The sequence below is a fragment of the Elaeis guineensis genome, chromosome 5, assembly GCF_000442705.2.
Source record: "Elaeis guineensis isolate ETL-2024a chromosome 5, EG11, whole genome shotgun sequence".
Lineage (NCBI taxonomy): Eukaryota > Viridiplantae > Streptophyta > Magnoliopsida > Arecales > Arecaceae > Elaeis > Elaeis guineensis.
Genome location: NC_025997.2, coordinates 131704927 through 131731085, shown reverse-complemented (window position 1 = coordinate 131731085; position 26159 = coordinate 131704927). Strand labels below are relative to the sequence as shown.

The 26159-nt window shown below is 39.3% G+C and overlaps 1 protein-coding gene and 1 pseudogene across 2 annotated transcripts; both read left to right on the top strand.

Moving 5' to 3' along the window:
• The first annotated feature begins 435 nt into the window (after nucleotides 1-435).
• Nucleotides 436-8453, top strand: LOC105046303 (uncharacterized). 2 transcript variants are annotated; one of them, XM_073258665.1, is made up of 8 exons: nucleotides 436-733; nucleotides 2107-2361; nucleotides 2448-2663; nucleotides 2756-6737; nucleotides 6822-7033; nucleotides 7132-7316; nucleotides 7985-8073; nucleotides 8222-8453. In XM_073258665.1, exons 2-7 carry the CDS (start codon nucleotides 2155-2157, stop codon nucleotides 8064-8066), a joined length of 4884 nt encoding a protein of 1627 aa, XP_073114766.1. In that variant the 5' UTR covers nucleotides 436-733; nucleotides 2107-2154; the 3' UTR covers nucleotides 8067-8073; nucleotides 8222-8453. The 2 variants fall into 2 exon arrangements, with proteins under 2 accessions (XP_073114766.1, XP_010923161.1); XM_010924859.4 differs by having other exon boundaries at nucleotides 2756-7033.
• LOC105046302 (tubulin beta-1 chain-like) lies at nucleotides 8216-26081 on the top strand (annotated as a pseudogene).
• Nucleotides 26082-26159: the final 78 nt, after the last annotated feature.

Genomic DNA, 26159 nt, shown 5'->3' with positions numbered 1-26159 from the left:
AAATATATATAATTTTTTATAAATATATATAATTTTTGTGAATATATATATATTTATAAAAAATTATATATATTCATATAGAAAATCATATATATTCACAAAAAAAATTATAAAAAATTATATATATTTATAAAAAATTATATATAATTATAATTATATATATATATATATATATATTTACAGAAAATTTTTCATAAAAAGTCAAATAAAATATCAAAAAATCAGAAAAAATATTTTTATTATTAAATAATTAAAAAAAATAAATAATATTAAATATCTATCTTACCGAAATGTATTAAATATTTTAATATTATCGAATGGTGTAATAGCCGTCAGCACGTATTCATGGTTCCGTTCGGTAAAGGCCTTAGGGTTTTAACCCAAGAGCAAGAGAGCACAAGAGCGGTCACTTGGCATCTCGCCCTCTATATAAGCCACTGACCATTTCGACCTCTCTCTGACGTCTCATGCCACCATCCCTCTCCCTACCTCACCCTCTCCCATCTTCGCTCTCCCCGGCCTCCCCTATCCTTCCGTCCAGCCCTCCCCCACCACCCAAAGAAAGGATAAGTCTTAGTTCTTTCTCGCACCCATCCACCATCGCCGCGGTTCTCGAGCCCATTTCCAAACCCTAGGCTGGTTTTCCTTTCCATCCAGTCTAGGGTTTAAGCCTCAGTCTCTCCCGAGCCGTTTGAGAATCAGGCCCCTTTGTTGAAAAACCCTAAGGTTTCAGGTATGGATCTCTAATCCTATTTGATTTCCAATGCGGCTTTACATGGTAGGCGTTTTGATCGTTTTTGACGAAGAATTTGGGTATTTTTCTTCCTTTTTCCATCAGATTCGTTTTGGTTCACGATAATCGGTTCTTTATCATGCCAAATCTGTCGCGTTGTTTGGATTTCTCGAGCCTGTGTTATATTAGGGTTTCGAGACATTCGTGTGCAGTCTTTGTTCTCTGAGACTTCTTCTTCTTGTTATTATTGCTCATTCAACGGAATATGGAAACCTGGTTTGATATGGAAAAAGTCGCAGTTATTTTATTTTTTACATTGCAACATGCTTTTTTATTTTGTATTTGAGTACGATTAGCAATACATAAACGTTGTTAATTTCGATATGGGTCTGCATTTGTGTGTTTTACCCTATTACTGGATTGCCCCGGAGCCATTTTCAATGCAAATTCTGATAAAACAAGTGATGCCAATTAAGATTATTGTCTACTGGAATCTCGAACCCTTGGCTGATATGGACAGAGTTTTAGGCTGTCAATATAGTACCTTTCTGTTTTCCTCTTGTCTGCGAAATGAATTGGATTCAATGAATCGACAAGTTGCCATTTATCTTGATATGGTTTTGTTTTGTTTTTTTTTTTTTTTTTCGTGGCTGTCTCACATTATCACTAATTTGTTCTGGTGCTAAAGCTTAATATCAATGCTGATGGCACAAGTGATGGCCTATTAGTATTATTTATTTAGTGGAACGTGAAAAGGGATGCTGTTATCTTTTTCCTGGCAATTTGCTTTTCTTTGTTTTTGATTATGGATAAAATTTTTTTTATTGCCACTTTTGTTACTTCATTTTGTTGGTGGATGGTGCTGTAACCATATTCAATGCCATAGAAGCTAATTAATGCAGGTGCAGTATGTAGTATCATTTGACTCACGCACTATCCTTCGCCACCATATCCAATCTTTCTTCTCACTATATTTACTATGCATTATTGAAGCAAGGGAAAAAGGAAGGTGATGCCTTATTTCCATGGTGATCAATTGCTAGGAACGGCATGTTCATATTAAATGTTGTAGCAGTGCCGTGTTTAGTGAGGTAGTCTTTTGTTAGCATGTGGAATCTTTCGCATTCGAGGAATACCTCTTTAAAACCTTACAAGAATTTATGGCGTGATATGTTTTAGGCATATTTGGCATTCTTTAGTTAGATAATTATTTTCTTTATGGGCTATCAGTGGAGTTCTACTTTTATCGTATCTCTAGTTATTCATTTACGCTCCATAGTGAAATTTGTTCTTTACTTTGTGGTTTGTTGCATGTTAGTTCTATTATATTTGTGCCGTTGATGGGTAGTTACTAGAAATCTCCATATTTGCAGGATTTGGTTATTGGTATAATTTGAGCTGAAGAGGTTTTTTTTATCACCATGGGGTTTGATAATGAGTGCATACAGAATATTCAATCTCTTCCTGGTGAATATTTCTGTCCTGTGTGCCGGACACTTATCTATCCTAATGAAGCACTACAGTCCCAGTGCACCCATCTATACTGCAAACCTTGCTTATCCTATGTTGTGGCTACTACTCATGCGTGCCCTTATGATGGCTATCTTGTGACCGAAGCAGATTCCAAGGTCCTGATATCTTGCCCGTCCAGTTCATTTTCTCAAGTTAGTCTTTGTAATCTGTTTCACTGATAGTGTTATCCTATGATTTGCAGCCTCTGATAGAATCCAATAAATCACTTGCCGATACCATTGGCAATGTAGCGGTTTACTGTCTCTACCACAGGAGTGGTTGCCAATGGCAGGGTATTTTGTCTGACTCCATTACACATTGTGCTGGATGTAGTTTTGGAAACTCCCCTGTTGTTTGCAACAGGTGTGGAACACAGATAATACATCGCCAAGTTCAAGAGCATGCACAAATATGCCCTGTAAGTCTGAAAGAAGCTTTCTAATGTGCAACTATTTGAAGGAGCAAATTTGTTTTTCTTGAATAAATGTTTATGTGATGGGCTGGGTGCAGGGCTTGCAACCTCAAGCACAACAAGTAGAGAATGCCCAGGCTCAAGCTTCAATGGTTCAGAATCAAGCTGTTACCCAAGATACATCAGTAGCTTCAGCAGCTCCTGCATCAACAACATCAACTTCTTCAACAGCTTCTGCATCAACTGCTCCAACAACCACTGCCACAACAATTTCATCTACTGCTACTCCAACAACTGCTGCTGCTGCTGCAGCCCCTGCTTCCACTTCTGCAGCTACCCCTGCTGCTTCTAGTCAGGGACAAACCCAAGCCAATGCAACAACCTATCCACAAGCTGTGACACAGGCTCCAACCCCTGAACAGTGGTACCAGCAGCAGCAACTGCAATACCAACAATATTACCAGCAGTATCCTGGATACTACCCTTATCAGCAGCAATATCAACAGTATGGTCAATATCAGCCACAATTCTACCAACAATATTCTCAACCCTCGATGCCGGTTGCTCCTCAGCATGCTACTCAAGGACAGCAGCAGCCTTCACCTTATATGCCGCCCCAATCCCATATCCAACATCATCCCCAACAACAGGCCCAGGCCCAGCCCCAGCCCCTACCTCAGCCTCAGTCTCAGCCTCAGCCTCAGCCCCAGCCCCAGGCCCAACTCCAACCCCAGCCTCAACCTCAACTTCCGGCCCAGCCACACCCCCAGGCAGCCCAGCCGCAGCTGCAGCAGCAACCTCTTCCGCAGCCACCACAACCACATCCACAGCTCCAGCCCCATCAACATGCTCAAGTTCCACAAATGCAGGCACAACAGATTCATGTACCTGCTCAGCATCCACATCACCATCCCCAAACAACACACCCACAACCTCAGCCTCATCCCCAAGTGCAACCACCACAGCAGCATCCAGGATTTCAACAGTCTATTCCACCACAGCAACATCCACAACCCCAAATGCAACATCCACAGGCCCTCACTCAACACCAGGCCTATCCACAACCTCAATCCCAGGCTTATCCACATGCCAATTTGCAACCTCAGTTTCAACAACAGCCTCTGCAGCTGCAACCCCATCCCCAGTCTCACCCCAATATGCAGCCACAGACGCAACCAGTTCTGCAGCCACAACCTCAGTATCCATCAGCTCGTGCGGTGACAGGACATCAATCTTATCCGCATCCTCAGGCACTCCAACAAATCTCGCCTGGTGCCCCACAGCAACGCCCTATGCACATGCATCCTCAGCAACCTGTCCAAATGCAGAGTCAGTTTCCATCCCAACAGCCTCCTCAGATGCGTCCACCACATGGTCATTTGTCGATGCAAGTCCAGCAACAGTCAGCTATGCCTCATCCTCAAGCCCCTCATACAAATCTTCATCCTCCTCAACAACAGGTGCACCAGCATCCTGGCATGCGGCCGCAGGGACCACAGCAGGGTTTGCCTCCATTTCAAGCACAAAGTCATATGCATCCAAGCCAACCACATCAGCAGGGGATGCCCCCACCACAGCATCTAATGCATCCTCAGCAACCTGTGCATCCTCAGGGCCCACCTTACATCCAGCAATCTTTTCCTGCACAGCCCCACTTACAGCAGAATATGCCTCAGTCTCAGGGTATGCCAACTCTTCCAGGTCAGGCTGTAGCTGGTCGGTCGGCTATGATGGTAAGTCATGGCATGCCGCAACAATCATTTCAACAGTCTACAGGTGGTCCCACTAAGATTATGCAGCCTGACATGAGCCACCAATCACCTAGTCAGAATTCTATGGGTCGGTCTACTGCTCATTTGGCAACATCATCTGAATTGCAGTCCGGGCCAGTGCAACCTCAGCTCCCCCACTCTGGGAGCCAGGGTACATTAGTACCTGTATCATCTGCTATGCAGCCAGGGATATCAGATAAAGCTGGTCTTGCACCTGAGCTGGAGGCAGGAATGGTTTTGAAAATGGCTGGAGGGACTGAAGGAAATAAATCAGATCATGTGCAGATTGGAGCGTCTGAATCAGCTGAACTGAAGATTCCTAACTTAAAATCTGCAATCAATGAGGAAGAAGTTATTGGAGAGGGTAAGAAGGATATCCAACCTGATGGAGATCACAAGAATATACCAGAATCAGCACAGGTTCATGTGGAAGGAATTGAGTCACATGCCAAAGATGAAAAAGCAGAAGGGCCAGAGATTAAACTGGTAAAAAAGGAGGAAACTTTCAACTTGCCAGACGTGGGAGCTGAAAGTTCACATGTTCTTAAAGATGTACAGGGAGACAGAGTTATTCAAAGTCTAGAAGGTGATCTCAAGGAAAACTCTGCACAGATTGAGGGGAGAGATGCACATCTTTCACTAAATGCTACTGAAACTATTCAATCTCGTCAAGTTCCTACTGAGGCTGGACGCAGGGAGTCTTTGGGCTCAGTTTCTGAGAAAACTAATCAAAATATTGTCTCCCAAGGCCATATCTCTGGAGATGGTGCTAATGTACAGTCTTTGCAACAGGTGCCAGCACCTGGTGGTCTAGATAGAAGTCAGCTGCAACAGCCGTCACGCCAAAATGCTATTCCAGCTCATGAAAGAGCATTTCTGCAGCCTGGTTATCATGACAGAAATCCATCCCAATACATGGGTCAGGGCCCTGGATCAGGGGTGCTCCAAGGCATGCCTCCAGCAGGTCCAGCACCCAGTCAGGAGAGACTCTCGCAACACATTCCTTATGGACATCCTTCAAATATGCTGGATGCAGCCCAAAGACCTCCTGCACCCCACAGTGCACCACATCCTGGTCCCATACAAGAAAGAAGGTTTCAGGAGCCTCCTCCCCATCCAATGCAGGTGCATGGGCAAACTATGATACCAAGTCAAATTAGACCTCATGGTAGTAATTTCCCAGAAACTTTACCTCATCAGGGGCAACGATCAGCTGTTCCAGAACCTTTCCAGCCACCTCTGGGGCAACAACCTTATGGTCCATATCATTCTGAAGTGCCATCTGCTGGGCCTCCAGTACCAGGCTTGCCTACCTCAGCAAGGGCTCCCACCCATCTTGGGCTCCCACAGAAAGGTTTTCCGGATCAATCTATGACTGCACAAGGGCAAGGCCAAGGTCATTTGCTGCCGCCTCATGCTGGTGTGGCAAGACCTGCTTTTCCTGATGGCAGGCAGCCCGAGCCACCTTTCGCCCAGTCAAGTACAATGAAACCAAATGGAATTCCTGGTCAGAGACCACCTATTGGTGGCATGCATGATTCAACTTTTGCTCATGTTTTGACAGAGGACAGGTTTAGGTCTTTCACAGAAGAAAGGTTCAGACTACTGCCTGAAGATGGAACAAGGGCAGCTCAAGATGAACGATTTAGGCCTTTTGCACTGGACCATGGTAGAGGCATTATAAATCGGAAAGAGTTTGAAGAAGATTTGAAACAATTTCCTAGGCCAACCCATCTAGATGGTGAAGGTGCACTGAAGCTTGATGGTTATGTATCCTCATCAAGGCCTCTGTCTGGGTCCGATGGAGGTCCTAGTGCTCTCCCTTCGAGACCATTGCTTCCTTATCAATCAGGTGGTCCTTTTCCGACTGGTAGTTTGGGTCTAGAGCACCATGGCATGGATATCAGAGAGAGACATAGGCCTGTCGGATTTCCTGAAGATTTGGGAAGAAAGTATGATCCAGCTCTCGCTCGTCCTGATCTCCGCAGTTCTGTTCCTGAATTTGGTCGACGTCGCATGGATGCTCTGCCTCCTCTAAGAAGTCCAGGTAGAGAATACTCTGGCCTTCCATCAAATAGATTTGGATTAGGTATAGAGGACTTTGATGGCAGAGATCCACGTGGATTCAGCGAGCGATCAAAAGCTTTAGCCCTTCCTTCAGATCCAACTGGAAGTACATACCATGATAGTAAGATTCCTATACCTTCTGCCCCAGGCTCTGGTGGATTGCCAAGTCATCTTTTTAAAGGTGTTCCTGATGGTTCTGGAGGTCATCGAATGGAGCAGCTAGGTGCTGGTTATCTGACTGGTAATATCAGAAAGGATCTGGATGTTCCTGATATTCCTCCTGTCAACTTGCATACTGGTGAATCACTTGGTCATGGCTTAGCAGGTACCAATAGGAGCAGTGAAGCATTTGGAGCTCGAAACTTGCCTAGCCTTCTACGGGGAGGGGAACCTCTTGGACAGGGTCAGTTTCGCATGGGTGAGCCAACTGGCTTTGGTGGCTTTAGTGTACCAGGCCGCATTCGTGCTGGTGATCCAGGTTTTAGTAGCAGCTATCCTATGCATGGTTTTCCAAATGAAGCTGGACATCTTACTCCGGTGAGTGTGTTTTTTTAATAATTTTTTTCAGGGTCTTTCCTGCATATGTTTCAGATATGCTTTCTGATTACTTGGTTCATCTGTATGTTTCTCTTCAGGGTGACATGGATGCCTTTGATTTTCCAAGAAAGAGAATGCCTGGGAGCATGGGGTGGTGCCGCATATGTCGTATTGATTGTGAAACGGTAGAGGGTTTGGATATGCATTCACAAACAAGGGAGCACCAAAAGATGGCCATGGATATGATTCTGTGTATTAAGCAAGAGATTGCCAAGAAGCAAAGGTTTTAAAATAACTATCTACATATTAAGGTTGCATTGGGCAACATTCCCATTTTTTTATTTTTAATTTTTTTCTGGTTCTTATTGTTTTGATTTCATTTTCAATATTCTGAAAGTAGATTATCTTTTGGTAGTTATATATATTTTTGTTTAAATTAAAAAATTTTTGATGGTTGGTGGCATGGCTATGATGGTAGTGATGGTGTTGTTGGTGGTGGCGGCGGCAGCTATGGTGGTGACGAAGTGGTGATAGTGGTATTAGTGATGGGGAGGATGTAGGGTGCGGGTGGTGTTGGTGGTGATGGGGGGTTATGACTTTGGTGGGTGGCTGATGATTGTGGCAGGTGGCAGCAGTGGCAAGAGTGCTGGAAAGAGGCCAGAGAGCTGTATTGACCTATTTTGTTTTTCTTTCCAAAAAATTGGAAGTGCAAAATTTTTGCTTACAAAAATTCTAGTAATTCCAGAAACAGTTTTCAAAAGCACAGAATGAAATGCCTTTGCTGAACATGCTTTCTGCCTTAAGTTTTGCTTCTGTTTTAATAAAACAAAAAACAGAAAATGGCAACAATTCTGGACGGGACATATTTTACTAGCTTTTGACTTAAAATGCTACATTTGAGATCAGATGGCTGATAGCAGGATCATTGATGTTTTCACCCAATGTTTGCAGGATCTCTGAAGCCAACATGCCACTCGAAGATTCAAATAAATCAAGGAAGGCAAGCTTTGAGAACCATGGGAATCGACAGTAGACTCATGGTAATATACCATACTACAGCTTTTGGCATGTGAATCATATATTTTAGCTATAAGTTCTTTGTTTATGAGACAATTTGTTGTTTTCAGCTTAAACAAAAAGTAAAATTTGATGTTAAAGCTTATCTATTGTCTTTTTTCCTTTTTCCAGGTTGCTGCTATAGCTATGGAACTGGTTCTTTGTAACTGAAGTTTCTGTGGCAAGTTAAGATCGATTTTGATAACTTTGTCATATTGTGAACAGATCTTGTGATTTACTCTTTTCATCGTTTGTTACTGCAAAAATCTTTCTTAGCTTTGGTTGCCAGTGTTGGTGGAACTGTCTTTATCACCTTGGTACTGGAGTTGCAGTTTTCCATATTGAAAATGCTTATTTGAGTTTTCATTCATGTGGGCTAAATGGTGGTATGATTTTGTGTAGTTCATTTTTACATGTTTTTGTTCAAGTTGTGAGTCATAGATTTAGGTGTAATTGGCTCCCTTTGATCAATTGTTCTCCTTTTCCATATGGTCTCTGTTTTTTCCATGATCTACCTTCTTGGATTTACTTAAGCTTGTTAGCCCAGCTAGTTGTCTGCATATCATTTACAAAGTAACTCTGCTGTTTTGGATGCAGTAGCAGTTATCTTTATGTTGCTTCCAACTCATTCCTTGTCAGGAGAATTGTACAGTTTTTGTTCTCTTCACAAAGTCTAAGACATCTATATCCTTCAGTGAACCTTTTTGAAGATCTAGGATGTGTTACCACTTATGCCTATCATGAACTTTTAATTACAGTATATCCTTAGGGATGCGTGTTTTGAGGGGTTGAAGCATTTGACTGGGATTGCAAGTTAATAATATGGATGGAATGCAATCTTATATATTAGTATCTAGAATCTCTATGTAATCTGCTCTGGCTCTGTGTGCGCAAGTTTTGATGGATGTTGGTTTAAATATGGCATATAAATAATATATGTGGTACTGATTTATCATGAACGATTTTTAGGCTAGTGATTTGGCCAATATGTTCTTCATAAATTCTGTCAAAGTCTAGCAGCTGTTATAATAAGTTTTAATATTAACTAGAATTAATAGCTTCTTGATATAACTGTCCCCTGATTGCAAGTTTTTGATTTTGCTTTTGTTTTGGCCTTACATGTTGGAGCAGGCATACTCAGAAATTTGCCGTCTACCTTATGAGATGAATGAATGAATGATTTATTTTCTTCATAATCTTTTGGAGATTTCTGGAATGAGGGCTAATATTTATGGAGTGTTTTCTGTAAGCTTGTAATTTTCTATCAAACCTTATCTTCCTTTTAGATATGAAATCAAATTCCAGTCAGATTGAAAAGACATGTCCGATCTATTGTGCTGAGTTGGTATTCAAGTAGAACTTATCACATTCTGTGAATATTGCTACTGGTTTATGTCCAAAAAGAGCATTGAGATGTCTATTTTTTTTTTTCAAGTCTCAGTTGGATATACGACATCATTGAATCATTTTTACTATTACAATGATAGAAGAGAAGCTTTTGTGACTGGATTTTTGTCTGCAACCGAGATACCCTTTGCAGCTTAACTTTTCTAATTGAAAGTGTAATGCTTTCAATGGCGTAATGCAGTTGATAGAGACAGAGAGAAGGGGGAGAGGAGAGAGATTAAATAAATGAGAGTACCTATGAATCTATTTCTGGAGATCAAAACATGATAGAAAAGAAAGTTCAAGAGTCATCGGCCCTCTTCTATCTCTAACGGAGAAATCTACAATCTTCCTACCCCTAAATATTCCTACAATAAAAAACTCATAGAAATTTATCTAAATCCTGTTACGTGCATCACATGCGGGGCAGGAATGTATTGTTTGTGTTGGACATGATATAACAGAAATATTCTACTAATAATTCCATCAATCATTTAAATTTTTCTGGTAATAGAGAACTGGGAAACCTTTTTTCTTCCATATATTTAGTCTTTGATGATTAGAAAGACAAGAATCTTGAAAACCCAAAACAGTTCTAGAGGGGATACTCGAACATCCATGACACATAGTCCTTGATGATTTGAGAGCATTTTTTGTGAAATTTATGCATTGAGGAGGTGATCTTGGTTTCTTTAGCAGTCATAGTCATGCCCCAATGGTATGATGAACTGATTTATTTTGATTTCAGGCAAGGTCAGTAACCTATCTTTCAATATCTGATAAAAAGACATGATGTATGATATTACAAGTCTTCTCTTTTGATTTGGTGGTCCCTTGACATGACTGTACATGAAATCCTATGCCACAATTAAGGTTGTGGAAGTTTGTAATTATGGGTTTAAACTGCTGGACTTTTTTGTAGTCTATAGTTTTTGAGGATCAAACTTTGATGCTGATAGCTTAACTTGATGGTGCCATCCATTTTAGTTTAGCTAAGCGGTATTTTTGGAAGCTGACCAGGGAATGATAATGCTTTGCAAGTTAGCTGTACTGTCAATATGTTGACCAGGACTATGGTTAAAACTTGATGAGAGTTATGAAAGAGGTTTTGTCATCTTAGGATATATTCGTGGCATAATATATTCTGTGGCTAATGGGAGTGGCTGTATGCAAAAAATGTTTGAGTTGCTGTAATGAGCATTCTTTCATGAAATTATTCATTTTATGTTTCTTTAGATAGTTTCAGGGTTATGGTTTCCCTTGTTTGATAATATATTTGATTTTAGTCTTCGGGATTCTGCTTTTCTTGTGTGTGCTAATGCCCAGGTCAACCATAGTCTTCTCTTTATAGTGGAAAACAAATTCAACTACGGGAATTGTAGTGCCAAAATCAAATCAAAGTAGATTGGAAGCACATATAACTGTCTACTACATTATACTTGCCACTAGGTAGGTGTCATATTATGGGAACAAATTGCTAATCAATTTGAAATGTTATGAAAATCACTTCAGACTAATACAATGTTGAAGCACCAAACATTTCATGATACATAAAACAATATGAGTTATAATTGGATCTGTTGAATATATGCTAATATGATTTGCCTTTTAAGAACTGGAAGTTTTGGATGAACATCAAATAGCTTATTATAGATTGAACTTATGCACAATGCTGTTTATGCCATGATGGGAATGTTTTATGAAGCCATTTTTTATGCTTGATCATAATTTTAAATAAACGAAATTGCTATGTGCAAAAATATTGTTAGTCAATAATTTAATGATGAACTTTTTAGTGGGGGGAGTTGAACTAGAAGGATTACCACGGTGCATCAATGATTAAAAGGAGGAGAAATCGAATTGGAACAGCTTATAATTAGTATAGAAGGAAATTTGGAACTCCATTTATTATACAGCAATATGAAGTAAAATTTCTGTTCCACTCCATTCTCTTATATTTATCTTAACATGTCGTAACTTGAATGAGTAATCTGATTGGTTGGGTGCAATCATCTCCCAACGTCACCTAGTTTCTTGCAAGAATGGAGTTTACTTTTTATTTCTTTCTATATGCCAAAAATGCTAGTGAGATATGGTAGCATTTTTCACTAGTGTACCTTTTCTTGTCAGACCTGTCCTAAAAATCCTTGAAGAGATCCCTTTTTTCTTGAGTTACATATAGGCATCATTATTCTTATAGTACTTTTTGAACTTACTAAGTTGCGTGTGTAGTAACCTTGGTTGCTCATTGCTTTATTGATAACTGCAGTGCTGGACGATGCTATTAGGACTGAGCATTCCATTGCTGGTTGAACCATCGATCTTTCCATGTAATAATCTACTCTCTTATGTTCTTGAGATCTAGAAAGGACAGATTGAGTCCATTTATTTGATCACAGTTAATAGACTTCCATTTATTTATGTTACGACAATTAGAAAATTGCCTCCTTTGTTTGTGTGTGGGTGTGTTTTTTTTCATCATTTTTTTGTAAGTTTGCCATGCTTAATTCGTTTTACCTTTCTTTCCTTGATGAGGTGATATCTTTATTGTCCCATTTCTTTTTCTTACTGTAATGTGGCCTTAGTCAGTTATTTATTATTTCACCATATGTAAACTCTGACATATACCTGGCAAGTTATCAATTCTGTAGTTTTTTTATCATATTATTATATAGATTTTATTTTATGAGTCTTAGGTGTGGAAAGGATTATAGGATAGAGATTTTCATTGTTGACCTGAAGAAAGGATATAGAGTAGCTGCAAGATGTTATTTTCCAAGAATTGAAAAAAAAAAAAACATTTTTGATGTGTATGCTGACTTTACATGGATGTTCACGAAGGAACATCAAAGCATTAGAAACATGAGATATTCAATGTGAGGTGAATGGTTCTGTTGGGCCCATATCTCCTTGCATTTGCTGTAGATGAACTTGCTGTCATATTCATTAGGATGTACCACACATATGTTATTAGCAAGAAACAAACTATGAGTTTATGAGTTGAAAGTGTATTGGGCTGAATTCACCTTTATTGTTGGTAAAAGGTTCTGGAGGATATAAGTTTTAATGGGAGTGGCGAAGAGATACATTCTTGATTTGTTATGCAAGGAATGGATTAATGGGTGTGAGTAATGCAATAAATACCAAGTATATGAAATGGAGAAGTTTTCTCGGGTGTTTTACGATTGTTACATGCATGCAAGATGTAAAGAAGAGTTAGAAGATGATAAGGATGTTCTTGCAATTGTATTTACTGAATGTCAGAAAATTATTCTCCAATAGAAGATGAGCAGTGTAGTGATTAATTGGTTCGCTTATTCTTACCTTCTTTGAAATTTCTGAATTTTTAGAGGGGAAAATAATAGAATTTTCTTTGGTAGCTGAAGTGCGTGTACTTTGAATGTGGAATTTGTTTCAGTCTCCTTATTACTCTATTCTAAATGCAATAACTTTCGAAGTCGTGATATATATATCTTTTCAGCTGTCTTGTTCTGTTTCATTTTCTTGTTTTTTGCCTCTGGTTTGTTGTGTAGGACGTGTTCTTTTCGTGTTGCTATCCCTTTTTCAAATTTGATGTCCTGTAGCTTAATCTTGGGAAGTGTTTCGAATTTGATTAGGATCTAATTCATTTATTGCTCTCTTCTTTTTTTTTTTTGTCACCTTCTTTTGGACACTTGTTCACTTGACCGTAATTCTCTATGAACCTTATCAACATTCCAGTTTTTTGAATATGCAGCATGTCTCCTTGTCCATGCACCTGATTTTCTGAACCGTATGTCCATTGCACCCTTCGTGCTATGATTAGTGTGTTTGTATACATCTTGGCCTATGTTTTACATGTATGAACGACCTTTATATGCAAATAATCAGTTAGTGGGGAACCTGTAAGGATTTTGAAACTTGAGAACTAGTTCATTTTAATGATGAGAACGGTGCATTTGGAGGCTCTGGAAATTTGACATACTATGCTTTGCAGTCTTCAACACTTGTCCAAGTAAATAGATGGATAATTCTAAACTCATCCCACAAAAGTAAACAGCTAAAATTCTCTGCTATATACATGTCGAAGCAAGCGGCATCATTGCTTGACAATTACACGCAGGATTATATCTTAGTTGCCTTTATTATAGCTGTGCGTCTTAGTACCCTTCTAGACATACTCTTCTTTGATACAAACACGTTTTAACATTTCACTCACTGATGGATGTCTATGAAAGAGAATGTGGCAAATAAAAACCAAAATGCAGAGTTTATCTACCAAGGTTTGCCATACCATGCCGAACCGGCTGATACACCCCGTTTCGTACCGGACCGGTGGAGAATTGGTACGATTTGACTGGTAAAATCGGTACACCGGCGGTACCAAAGAAAAAAGAACAGAAATTGAGAAAGAGAGAGAGAGAGAGGAGGGGAGGGAGGTGGGAGCCGTTGAACGTTGGCTGCAGCCGTCGGAGGGCTTCCGAGCCTCGTATCAATCGATAGGACTTTCAAGAGAGCAAGAAAGAGAGAGAGAGCGCTCGAAGGGGGGCGGGGAACCTTCCGGACAGACGGTGCCTCCGTTGCGAGGCTTCCGGTGGCCGGCGAGCCGACACCGATGGTCTGAGGGCGGTCGAGCGGGCGGAGCCTCTCTGCGGCTCCGCCCCTTTCTTTTTCGAAACAGACGACGTCTGTTTCGATATTTTTTTTTGTTTTAAACTTATGAAGTCGGCAACTGGATTGCCGACTTAAGAATTTTTTTAAAAAAAAAAAATCATGAAGCCGGCAAATCGTTTGCTGACTTCACTTAAAACCATGTCTTTTAAAAAAAATTGCAAAACAGGGGTGATGCCCCTGTTTCACGCCTGCGGCGCCGCGCGCGTGGACTGCGCCCTCCGGCGGTCACGGCGGCCAGTCGGAGGCCGTCCGGCGGCCCCGCCGTCTCCTTCCCCTCCCTCTTTCTTTTTTCTTCCTCTTTCTCTTTCTCTATTTCTCTCTTTTTTTCTTCCGGTTTGAGTCGTCGGTTCGGTACGATATGAAATCATACTGAACCGTACCGTCGGCTGGCCGAAACGACCGGCGGTACCGGTTCAGCATATCTTGGTATCTACTAATTATACTCCAGAGTCCAGCAGTCATGATTGATGGGAACATGTCCATTTCTACTAAATGCTTATTTATTTTGAATAAACTATGTCCATATGCTTGACGCTAGTCACATGTAACATAAGTCATGATCACGTTTCCAAATAATCATGATCACGTTTCCAAATAATGAATTTTAGAACTCTCCCAGTTTTTTGTTGTCAGATACTTAGTAAGTTTTATCTACAAGTTTTCAAACAAATATATAATTTGGGTGGCACTTTATGCAATAATTCTAGTTCTAGCTCTTTGTGAAAGTGCTTGGTATCATTTCATTTGTCTGTTGAGAGCCAGTTGGACAAAGTGAAGGTGGTGATACTCTAATCTCATAAACTTTAGAACTCTTGCACTAGATTTAGAGAATCTAGTGTGATATGGCAAATACTCTCTAACATCATAGTGTTAAAAGCCTTATTGACGGAAATAGGATTGGTATATTTGGTCTTCCATTCATTAATATATGATGTTGAGTGAAAATCTATGTTGTGTAAACGACAAGAAGATGTATTTCTGCAATAAATCCAAATTCCTTTCCTGTACAGCCATTTAATTGCAACTTGTTGATTTTTCTTTCCAAAGTTTTGACATACTTTACTTGTTTCATTCGCAAAGCAGACCAAAAAATGTTTAAAATAAAGCGCACGAGAGTCTTATTTCCATATTTTCATGGTTCATTTGGAAATGGTAAGAACATGTTATTTGTGACATAATAAAGTTTACTTTGTAAACGATCACATTGTCTATGTAGGTGGTTTTCTGAAGAGATAGGCTTTACTTTTGGTTGTCTGCCTTCTTTTCGTCTTGTGACTGGTAAAATTTTGTAAACTTTCTTCAGTGATTACAAACTTACTATATAATTCTAATATCATAAGAATTTAGTATGCATTATATGGAAAATTGATTTGTTATATATGGTGATTAACAGAAAATTATTTGGTGGGCAAAAGTGAGGGGCTGTCTTTATCTGCATATTTGTTTGTATTCCTGGGTTTTCATTATCTGAGTATTGGATTTTTGTACCTGCCTGCCTTTTTTTCCCATCTATATTCCTTCCATAATGGATAGTGAATTGAATGCCTCTTAAGTTGTAAACGTTTTAAGTATATGACATATGTAGTGCATTATTTCCCATCAGCTAGCGTCAGACAAAAATATATATTCTCAATTACTCATGGGAAATGACTGGAACACTAGAATGTGGTTAAACATTGTAGAAGGATAAGTGCCCATTTATAATCATGTCCAATTGTTATTTTTGCTATCTTTTGGATTTCAAGGAAAGGCTGATGTTGTGGTTGATTGTAGACCTCATTTGAATTTTCTGATAATTGATGTTTGCTTGAGACTCTCTGAAGGATTGTGCATAGTCCTAGGCCAGCACATGCATTTGATGCATAGATTGTATGTTCGCCAAAAGTCTATGCTGTTAGCATCAGATCACTAGGCTTGCTTTAAAAAAAATCTTGTGCTATTAGAGGACAAAAATTAACCTTATGCAACCATGTATGGTATGAAAATGCATGTACACTCTCCCTTTTCTATATTGTTGGTTGATTATATTTGAATTTTCTTTCTTGGAGATGAACTGGTATTCAGTATTATTTTCTGAGATGGTGAACTCTTAGGCATAACATGCTGCAGTACTTTTTGGACTCTAATAAGTTGGATTATTGTGCCTTCCTCATTCCTAACTGTTAAAACACAAGCATTTTCTACTATGGCATTCCAGGGCTACCATGTCAACTATCAACTGTGGTGCACATGCTTAAAAATATTTGGTGCTCCTATTGGAGTTTCACTTCCTAGTTCTCTAGGTATAGTAATCCCACGTGTACCTAGTCATCTTGTATGGAAATGCTCCCATGTTATAAAGCATTAGGGAGTTTTTCTTTTTACTAGGTTACTGACTTTGTGAAGGTGTGAGCAACAGAAGTTGTAAAGTTGGTAAAATATGAGGATGAGGGGGAACATCTTGATAAAGCAAAGACTGCGATCGAAGTGACACTGCTTATGTTATGTGTGGTTCATTTAGAGAATGTAGAATGCTGCCTATTGGTAACTTTGCTGCTGTTGTATTGCGTTGAGGTGTGTATACCAAGATTTATGCACAAGTTAAGAAGAAGGCATCTAAAGCCGAAAATTCTTGTAGGTATGCTGGTTCATGGTGTAAATTTTTGCTTGTGCGCTAATGCAATGCAAGACAAACTTGAAAGGAAATACACAGCTGTTGATCTTTCAACCTTGTGTGACTTCAACTTGATGATCAATATTATCATTAGGTTAAGGCTGGTCTTTAGTGAACAGATTTACTTAGATAACTTGATGATCAACACTATCATGAGGAATTACTGGGTATAGGTACAATTTAATGATATTTTACTCAGTAAGCAATGAAGGCCCTGAAGATGTTTAGAATCCTTGTGATTAATGAGTTGTTGGATGCATATGGAATCTAAAAGCTTACCACCTTGTGATCGATTTTTTTTTTCTTTCTTTTCGGGGGGTGGGGGGGGGGTGTGATTGGAACGATCATGTGGTCAATACCCTTGTTCTATTTGCCTTTATGATGTATGACTTTATCCCAGTTCTTGGTTATGTTCTACACTCTCTAGTCAGCCTCTTTTGTAATTTTAAAATGATTGTGCTTCTATAGTACATCTGGTTCCTTGTCATGCCATGCATAACCCCATATTTCCATGGGGTGCAGCTAAGAGTTTTGAATTTCCATGGGTGTGCTGGAGTGCAAGCGTGTCTAAATGAATTCATTTTGAATTTTTCACCCACTATGGTTAGTTTTTTAGGGCATTAAACCTAAATATATCTTGGCATATTTCATTGTTACACTAAAGTTCTAAATGTTATGTGGTTTGTGATCTTGGAGAGCTTGTTTGTTATGCACTTGGACAAATGTTGCATTTGCTGCTTGTTTTTGCATGATGGTACATCATAGATGCACAAACTTTTGAATAATAAATGTGTTAAGTCGTGCAAAAGCGTGATGATAATGGGAGAGCTTTTTTTTATTAATTCTTGTTATGGTAGATGTCAACAACATGTGGTTATTAAATTGATTCAGAAATAAAAAACAATTATTATTGTTTGAGGAGAAAGTTGTTAATTTATCAACTCAACTTAACCAAGCCTGATACCAAAAGAAGTTATGATTGGCCACAAATGTTTTTTCTTCCATTCCACTTGGTTTAGAACCACCTTTCTGAAAGATAGTTTTGAAGTCCTTTGTTATTATATCTCATTTGATTTTCAGTCTATTGGTACCTCTCTTTCCTTTTACATTTATCAAATTAGTCCTTCATACTAGTGCATCTCTCGTTCCATATTGTACATGTCCAAATCATTAAAATCGTTCTTCTCTCAATGTCTTTAATTGGTTCTATCTTTACCATTTTACGAATGACTTCATTTCTTATCATATCTTTTCTTGTATTACCACATTATGATTTTAGTCTCACTCGTCTTGTGCATGTGTTATTTTCTGATTGTCTAACATTCTGTGCCATAAACAAAAGCTGGTTGTACAACTGCCCTACAAAATTTTTCTTGAGCAGATATCCTACTTTAACATAATATCTTAGTTGCACTTCCTCATTTGATCCAACTTCCTTTAATCCCAAGGATGACATCCTAGTCAATCTTATGAAAAAGTGATTCCCAAGATAAAAAATGATCACTTTTAGGAACTTTATGCCCCTCGATTTTCACTCCATATTTATTTTTGTTTTTAATTATACTAAAATTACATTCCATGTATTTCGTTTTAGTTCTGCTTCATCTAAATCCCTTAAATTTTAATATACTCTTGCATAATTTGAACTGATAATGTACTTTGACCATAGTTTCATCTACTAAGGCTATATTACGTGCAAATAGCATGTACCAAGAAATATCTTACGTGTATATAACATGTACTAAGGAATATTGTTCTGAGTATTCTTAGTAAGCTTGTCCATAAGTGCAAAAAAGTAAGAGCTTCATGTAGATTTTTTATGTAAACGTACTATGTTTGGAACTTTACTAATATTATGATCAATAGTTCTCACACAAGTAACTACCCTTGTGGTATAGGTCCTTGATCATATTAGTATATTTAATGAAAAAATAAAAATGGAAATGTCTTTGTTTTTTAACACCCACTGTGGGACCTCTGTAATGATTCTATCATATGCTTTCTTGAAATCAATAAAAACTATATGAAGATCTTCCAAATTAACATCTAAAGGAGAAGATAAACTTTCATAGTTGACCTTCCTTTCATAGGTGACCTTCCAAAGTTTCGTTGTATTCCTTATGAGTTTAATATCGCAATAGTTAGAACAATTTTGAATGTCATCTTTATTTTTAGAATAAATTACAAAAATTCCACTAAGGTTTACATTTATTACACTTACACCTCATAGTTTCTAAAATCTACGCTTATACCTAGTTAAATTTATAGCATTAAAGAAACTATCTATATAATATAAAAAGTCAAAATTATCCCTTCGAGAAAAAATGACTCTTTCACTTTCTCGATTCCCGGATCTCTTCGAAGTCCTCCAACTTCGAGAGTCTTCCTCTTTTCGAGATGGAGCATCTGGGGTTTTTTTGCATCGCCACCCCGGCACAAGCATCCTTTCCTGATGGGCGACCAACGGCAAGCTTTCTTCCAACTAGCTTTGGGTGACAAGTATCCTTCTCCACCAACATCGTTCTGATAGTATACTTGTTGTTGTGCATCCAAACCTTCAAAATTTGCCTTCAAACTTTGACCTGAGCGCAAAATTGTTCGACTAATGCCTCATCTTGCTTGTGGATCCGCCACCCCACCCTCTCTGCGAAGGCAAGCATCTTCTCTTTTTGCTCCACTCTGAACTTCATGCGGTATCTTTTCCTAGACACCACCTTCGGCGGTGGCACCCCGGCTTCATCCTCTCACTGGACAACTCCGTCGTCATGCCACCACTATCACTGGTGTTGCCACGGAATGCTACCACCACCAAGGATGACCTCGGCACCGTCGGGGACAGAATCAGGCAGAAGGCCATGGGATATGGCTTGTGGTGGCATTCGCAGGCCGCACACTTCAAGGCATCTGCGGTGCCTGCTTTTCCCAAAGGCATGAACTCACTGTAGCCGTTGGCGACGGTGGCTGTGTGGTTGCAGAGGCACTCACAGAAGCGAACAGAAGATTCTGTTGCAGTCGCAGGAGGTTTTGCTGCTGCTGCTCACCGGTGTGGAGCTAGATGGAGGGGATGTGGTGGGGATGGTAGGTGGATTGAGAGGGGGTGGTGGGGTGCTGCCAAAGATGTTGTCGTTTCTATTTCCAAGTCCATGTGCAGGTGCAGGTCCAGTCTAGATCCCATATTTTATCCTAGTCTTGTAAGTTTATGGAGTGCTTAAGGTCATTTTTGTTATTTTTTAAAATTTTTTTGACCTAGTATTGGGATTTAACGGTTTGACTAACATTCTGTTTAAGTCCCTGTTTAAAGTGTTAGATAAAAATAAACCTCAAGGAGATGAGTGTATGGTTTTTTAGCTATTGGGTGTAAGTGTAATTTAGTGTTAAACTCAAGGGTTTTTTTTTTGTAATTTACCCTTATTCTTATGAACTGGTACTATAATGCCCATATGGAGCAGTTAAAACCAGCTGACAGTATTTTGTATACAACAATTTTACCAGCATCGCATTTGCAAGTAAATGAATTTGGATGCGTCAGAAACCATGTAGGTCATGGTGGATGAAGTGGATGAGTGATTTTTATGATTACCTAAATGCCTTTAAGGACATTCTAGGGATGTGACGCAATTGTACAGGCTGCATGAACAGAATTGAGGAGCTGGGATGTGGGTTGAGGCAATGTGGTTTGTGGTTGACATTGGATGAAATTGGAAGGATGACATAATGTTTTTGGAAACCTTTTTAATTGCCCTGGTACTAAATCATTGGAAGTCAATTGCGATGGTTTGGGTGAGCTCCAGAGATAAATTCAGGTTGTTTAAATAGAGTTTAAATTTGGATGAAGAAAATTTTTCAGCAGACATGAGACTGCATAGGATCATTGAGCTTGAATCCATTTAGGTGATCCATTATTTGTCCAGGCAAAATTTGCGAACTTTTTATTAATGCTTATCATGGTTGCTTAATTTTTATAGCTTATTAGTAATTAGGGTATGAGTTCTGCTTTCCTTTAGATTCATCTTTTGTAGGGGTTAATAATGATGGAGGGATGCCCCTTGTTTGATAGACCATGCATTCGACAAAGGCAGGTTTTCCAACCTGTATGCTGAAGTTCTAGGATTTATGGTGGGGAATTCTCTTGGCTAAAATAGTGATATCTGGGGGTGGTTGGAAAGGCTTTGACATTGATCTTTTGTATGCGCATTCAGTAATCATAGATAGATTGTTTAATTTTTTAACAATAATGAACTTTTAAGTGTTATAAGCTTAAATATTCTGATATGTAGACTATAATTTTTTTTTTTAACTTTGAATTATTTAATCACAACATTTAACTAACTTGATCCATACAATGTTCTGTACAACAACAATTAGTCTTAACCATGGTTTTGTTGTTTCGTTAATTAAATCTATGAATCAATGCTTTTGACCTTGATTTCATTGTGACGGACGTGGTATATGTTTGGTTTGTCTATTATCTATTTATGTTTTGTCTGTGTTGTGCAAACAATTTCTTAATTAACCCTGGAAGGAGGGAAAGTTAATTTCCCTTTTTACCTGGACAAGCGACTGACGTTTTGGACCTTACCACCCTAGGACCATCATCACATCAATATCACAACGCTAGCTTCTTTTTACCTCATGAATACTTCATCTTTCGATACATCCATTCTGTTGTTTTCATGAATTTTTTTTGATATTATGTTTTGTTGCTCTTTTGTTTGTTCTTCTTCGCCTTTTTCACATTTTTTGTTGTTTGTTGGTGTTGATGATGTCTGATCTTTGCACTTTGATTTCCAGTGAAGAAATTCATTTATCCTTTTAAACATGTTGAATTGTATGTAAATATGCTTAGGTAACCTCTGCCTATCTACTGCGCAGTATCGTGTGGTAACTTGGAATCCCCAATATGAAAGGTACCCGATATTGGCTTTAAAACATTAATTATCATGCAGGTGGTTAACCGGTTGCAGTGATAGCCACGGCTTGTACATATCTGGCATCGTGTTAAAACTACCCACTTCAGGGTCATGGTTTTGCTCTTTGCCGAGAGCAAATTAGAGCGGTAAATGTTGGACTGTTCAAGTCTTATCAAGATGACTTCTGACCAATGGATGACATGACTGACTTGATATTGCGGTACTAGTTAGGTTTGCTGTCAGGAGTTCTCTGTTGGGTGGACTACTTTTTAAACTTATCGTGGCATTAACAGGATATAATCCTTTAGTAGTAATTTTTGGATTGGTGACAGTTAAAATTCAAATTAGTCACCGAGCTTTGGAGATGATAGATGTAGCTTGATATTGACGGAAAAAAGATTCCTACTTCAAGGTTCGCCTTCTTTCCAACGGATGTAACAGAGGTGATGCCCCTGTTTGATGTACTTAAACTAGCTAACCATGAACGATTTTTTTTACCATCCGTTGTCTGCCAAGTCTCATGACTGCTATAACTTCACATATTTCGTCTGGAATTTTGTCACAAGTTGTGTGGTTTAGTGTCATGTTGTCAGATAGCTTTAGAAGGCTGCCGAACCGTTGTATGGTCTCTCATTTTAACCATTATTTTATTTTATTTTCTGTGGTATAACGTCTTTTTGTCGTGGTAGGGTTTTTTTTTTTATTTTTTGGTTGGTTACAACATTTTCATTCTTGTTAGCCATTCCCATGCTATGAGGGAAATGATCGGTGGATTGGTTCGTATTATCCTCTCTCTCCGGCTCGTTTGTAACCAGGTTTTTATGTTATTCCTGTAATTTTTGAAATTATCTTGCATCTCTTCTGCCTATTTTGCTTTCAGATGCCCGAAAAACTGAGTTGCATTCTTTTTTTTTTTTTTTAAGTACGTTCAGGTACTATTGTTTTTTTTTGGTCTTTCTGGTTTGCATTTATTTGCTCTGGAAACTTTTTAGTCCGGATATTTGAATTCTTTTGAGTTTTGTATTTATTTGATGAGACATAATTTGGTTAATGTCAGTGGTAACCTTGCCCTTACTGTTATTGTATTAACAAACCCAGAACCTATGCGGGTTTTATGGTGATCTCTACATCTTCATAGTGTTAACATGGATGGTTTAGTGATACACAGGCTCTCACCTTACGGAGCTGAAATAAAATTCTGGATGAATTTGGCATGCCAATTGAAAATCAAGGTGAGATCATCCATTTGGACTTCCCTCTTTTTGTTGTCAGGTCTGGGCTCTTCGTAGGGCTATGGTCTATCCATGGAACGATGATCGAAAGTGATTCGACATGGGTTGGTTCATCTCCATTTAGGGGATCTCCAACTTCGAACTATATGATTAAATTCTGCTGCGGTCGGATTGCTGACCTTGCAAAAGCATAGCACAAAAGCGTAGAAGACTGCATCACGGGAAGTGTGGTACCTGCTTGTAGGGGAAGGATATAACAGTGGTTCTAATGGTGGTTTTAACCGTCCCAAAAAACGCCGCATGCAACAGATATTTCTGTGGATGGAATATTCTCTATAAGACAGCCTATAGACCTGTGCATAGATGGGGAAGCCGTCTCTCGTTGCTGGGTCTAAAGTGTTGCTATACTTTTGCGTGTTCAGAAGGCTGGAAATTAATGGTGGCACTGTGTTGGATGTGCGGTTGCTTGTGGGCTGGTTTCGTTGCTTGTATCAGATCAAATTGTTGGGATGTGGCATTCGCAAACGAGTATGTCTAGGTTGGACGATCTTCCAGCCTTCATACTCTAAATTTATGTTGTACTTACAGCTGCTGTCGATTGTCCTTCGTAAGGGTCCAATTGGTTTGGTCTAAAGTATATTAGTCAGGAACCCACATTGTTATAGTCATTTCGGAGCTCCTTTTAGCCGGGGGTGGGGCTGGGGCTGGTTTCATTTTTCATTTCTTTCAAAATTTTGATCGTTGTTGAATCATTTTATCTCTACCTATAGCCAACCAGAAGCGGATCTTTAGTGTATCAAACTTAGGGCTGAAATCGGATTAAATACGGATTGGATGTCAATATATTTATATTTGTATCTGTTGTTATAGATATGGAGACGTGCGTGTAAAAATTTATATTCATATTTATTTTAAATCGATATAATTTGAATTTTAAAAGTATGGATATAAATTGAATAATTTTATAATTATAAAATTAAAAATATTATTAAATAAATAATAAATTAAGTTAATAATGTATTTATATAATTGTATATTTTTTTAAAATTTAGTAATTATTATATAAAATTATATAGGTTTATAAGTATTTGGATATTCAGATTTGGATTGATAGTTGTTTATCTATATCTATATATTTTGTTTTAACGGATATGGATATGGATATAAAAATTTTTAAATTTTTTTTTTATATTTAAATCGATTTAGATATGAAAACAGATATTATCAATACAATTTTACCTCAAATGGATCTATGAGAATTTTGATGTTAAGTTAGTGACCTTAAATGTCTGTCTGGTTACAGAGCCATTTTATCCTAGGACTAAGGCCAATGGAGCAGCACGGCAGGACACACCCCAATGCCAACCTTCCCACGAAAGAGATGGCTGGAATATTTTTTAGTTCTCTTTCCTCCTTTGTGGAATGGGTAGGGGAATATGTGCTAGGCAGGCCAATGTGGGAGGCAGATCGGAGTCAAGTTCTGGAAGGTTGTTTGTGGCGAGCGTGGGATTGATGCCACGCGAAGGTACCATAGCTACTCCGACCTCTGTGGCCAGTTTGTTCCCCGAGCAGCGCTCATGGAACTTAGAACCTGGAGCCATGGACAGCATCCGATCTGGCCGTATGGACAGATCTTCCGCCCTGATAACTTTGTCTTTGGGCAGGCCGGTGCGGGAACAACTGGGATAGGGGAATCACGCAGAAGGTGCTGAGCTGATTGATTCAATGCTTGACGTGGTCCGGAAGGAAGCAGAGAACTGCGACTGCTTGCATGGTTTGATCTCCCCTCTTACGCTCAAGTGTCTTCAATGAACGCCCATGCGATGGTCTTTCTAGTGTTAATTTCTGTCTTTTCAATTTCTTTATCGAAATTTTCTGTATGTTTTGATTCCTGATCCAATGGAATGGCATTGCTGATCTTATAAATTTTCTTTTCATGACTTTCTATCATTGTCTACACATTTATTGGGTCTTTGCAGGGGACGAGGTCCGTTCCTCCCTGGGAGGAGTTACCGGGCCGGGCATGGGGACACTTCTGATATCTAATATCGGGGAAGAGTACCCTGATCGTATGATTCTCACGTTCTCTGTCTTCCCCTTCCCCAAGGTCTCCGACACTGTCGTTGAGCCTTACAATGCCTCTTTATCCGTCCACCAGCTTGTGGAGGGCACTCATTGATACATGGTCCTGGACAATGAGGCCCTCCATGACATCTGCTTCAGTACCCTCAAGCTCATTACACCTAGCTGTAAACTCCTGCTAGGTACCAACTGCCTATATGGAGTACTTGCTAGTTCTCTTTCACTCTCCACCACTTTTGCCATCTTCCATTATGGTAGTTGGAGACTTGAGCCACTTGATGTTTGCAACCTGAGATTCTCTGACCAGCTCAACTCTGACCTCCAAAAGCTCGCTGCTAACCTTATCCCCTTCCCTCGTCTTCATTTCTTCATGGTGGGATTCCCTCCATTAACCTCCTGACAGTCCCAGAGCTGACCCAGCAGACGTTGGATGCCGAGAACGTGGTGTACGCATCTGACCCAAGCCATGGGCGGTAACTCACAGCCTTGGCCATGTTCCTGGGTAAGATAAGCAACAAGTAGATGAACGGATGATCCGTCCACAGAACTAGAACTCTTCCTACTTTTGTTGAACGGGTCCCAAACCATGCGAAGTCGATGGTGTTTGACATCCTACCGACTGGTCTGCAGATGGCTTCGACCTTTACTGGGAATTCGACTTCTGTTCAGGAGATGCTCCGGAGGGAAAGATGGAGAGTATCCGGGGAAGGAATGAATGAGATGGAGTTAACAGAGGCAGAGAGCAAGATGAATGATCTAGTTTCGGAGTATCAGCAGTACCAAGATGCAGCAGTTGACGAGGATGAAGACTAAGACGAGAAGGAAGAGGCTTAGGAATTGCGATGGAAGAGCACTGGCTCGTGATTTTGTCCGGTATCTTTGATCCTGAAAAAAAAGATGCCGGTGAAAACAAATGATGAAAATATGTTGACGTTGATATGTGAAAACTATTATTTCATGTGTCAAGATGGTTGTGCATGCACCATGTCTCTTTTGGGAGATGGCTAAATTAGTTTAAAGTCATTGACATCTGAATGACTGTGCACAGCAATGACAAAAGTTTTCATGCTTCTAAATTTCAGTCCAATGCAGTATGAAATTTCTTTTGTTCTGGAAATATGTCGTCTGTCAGACCGCTGCATGTACCAAAACAA

Excerpts from the sequence above, each read along its gene's own strand:
- LOC105046303 (XM_010924859.4), top strand. The coding sequence starts at position 2,155 with ATGGGGTTTGATAATGAGTGCATACAGAATATTCAATCTCTTCCTGGT. Across the intron at positions 7,034-7,131 it reads AAGCTGGACATCTTACTCCG|GGTGACATGGATGCCTTTGA; the intron begins GTGAGTGTGTTT and ends GTTTCTCTTCAG. Across the intron at positions 7,317-7,984 it reads GAGATTGCCAAGAAGCAAAG|GATCTCTGAAGCCAACATGC; the intron begins GTTTTAAAATAA and ends CAATGTTTGCAG.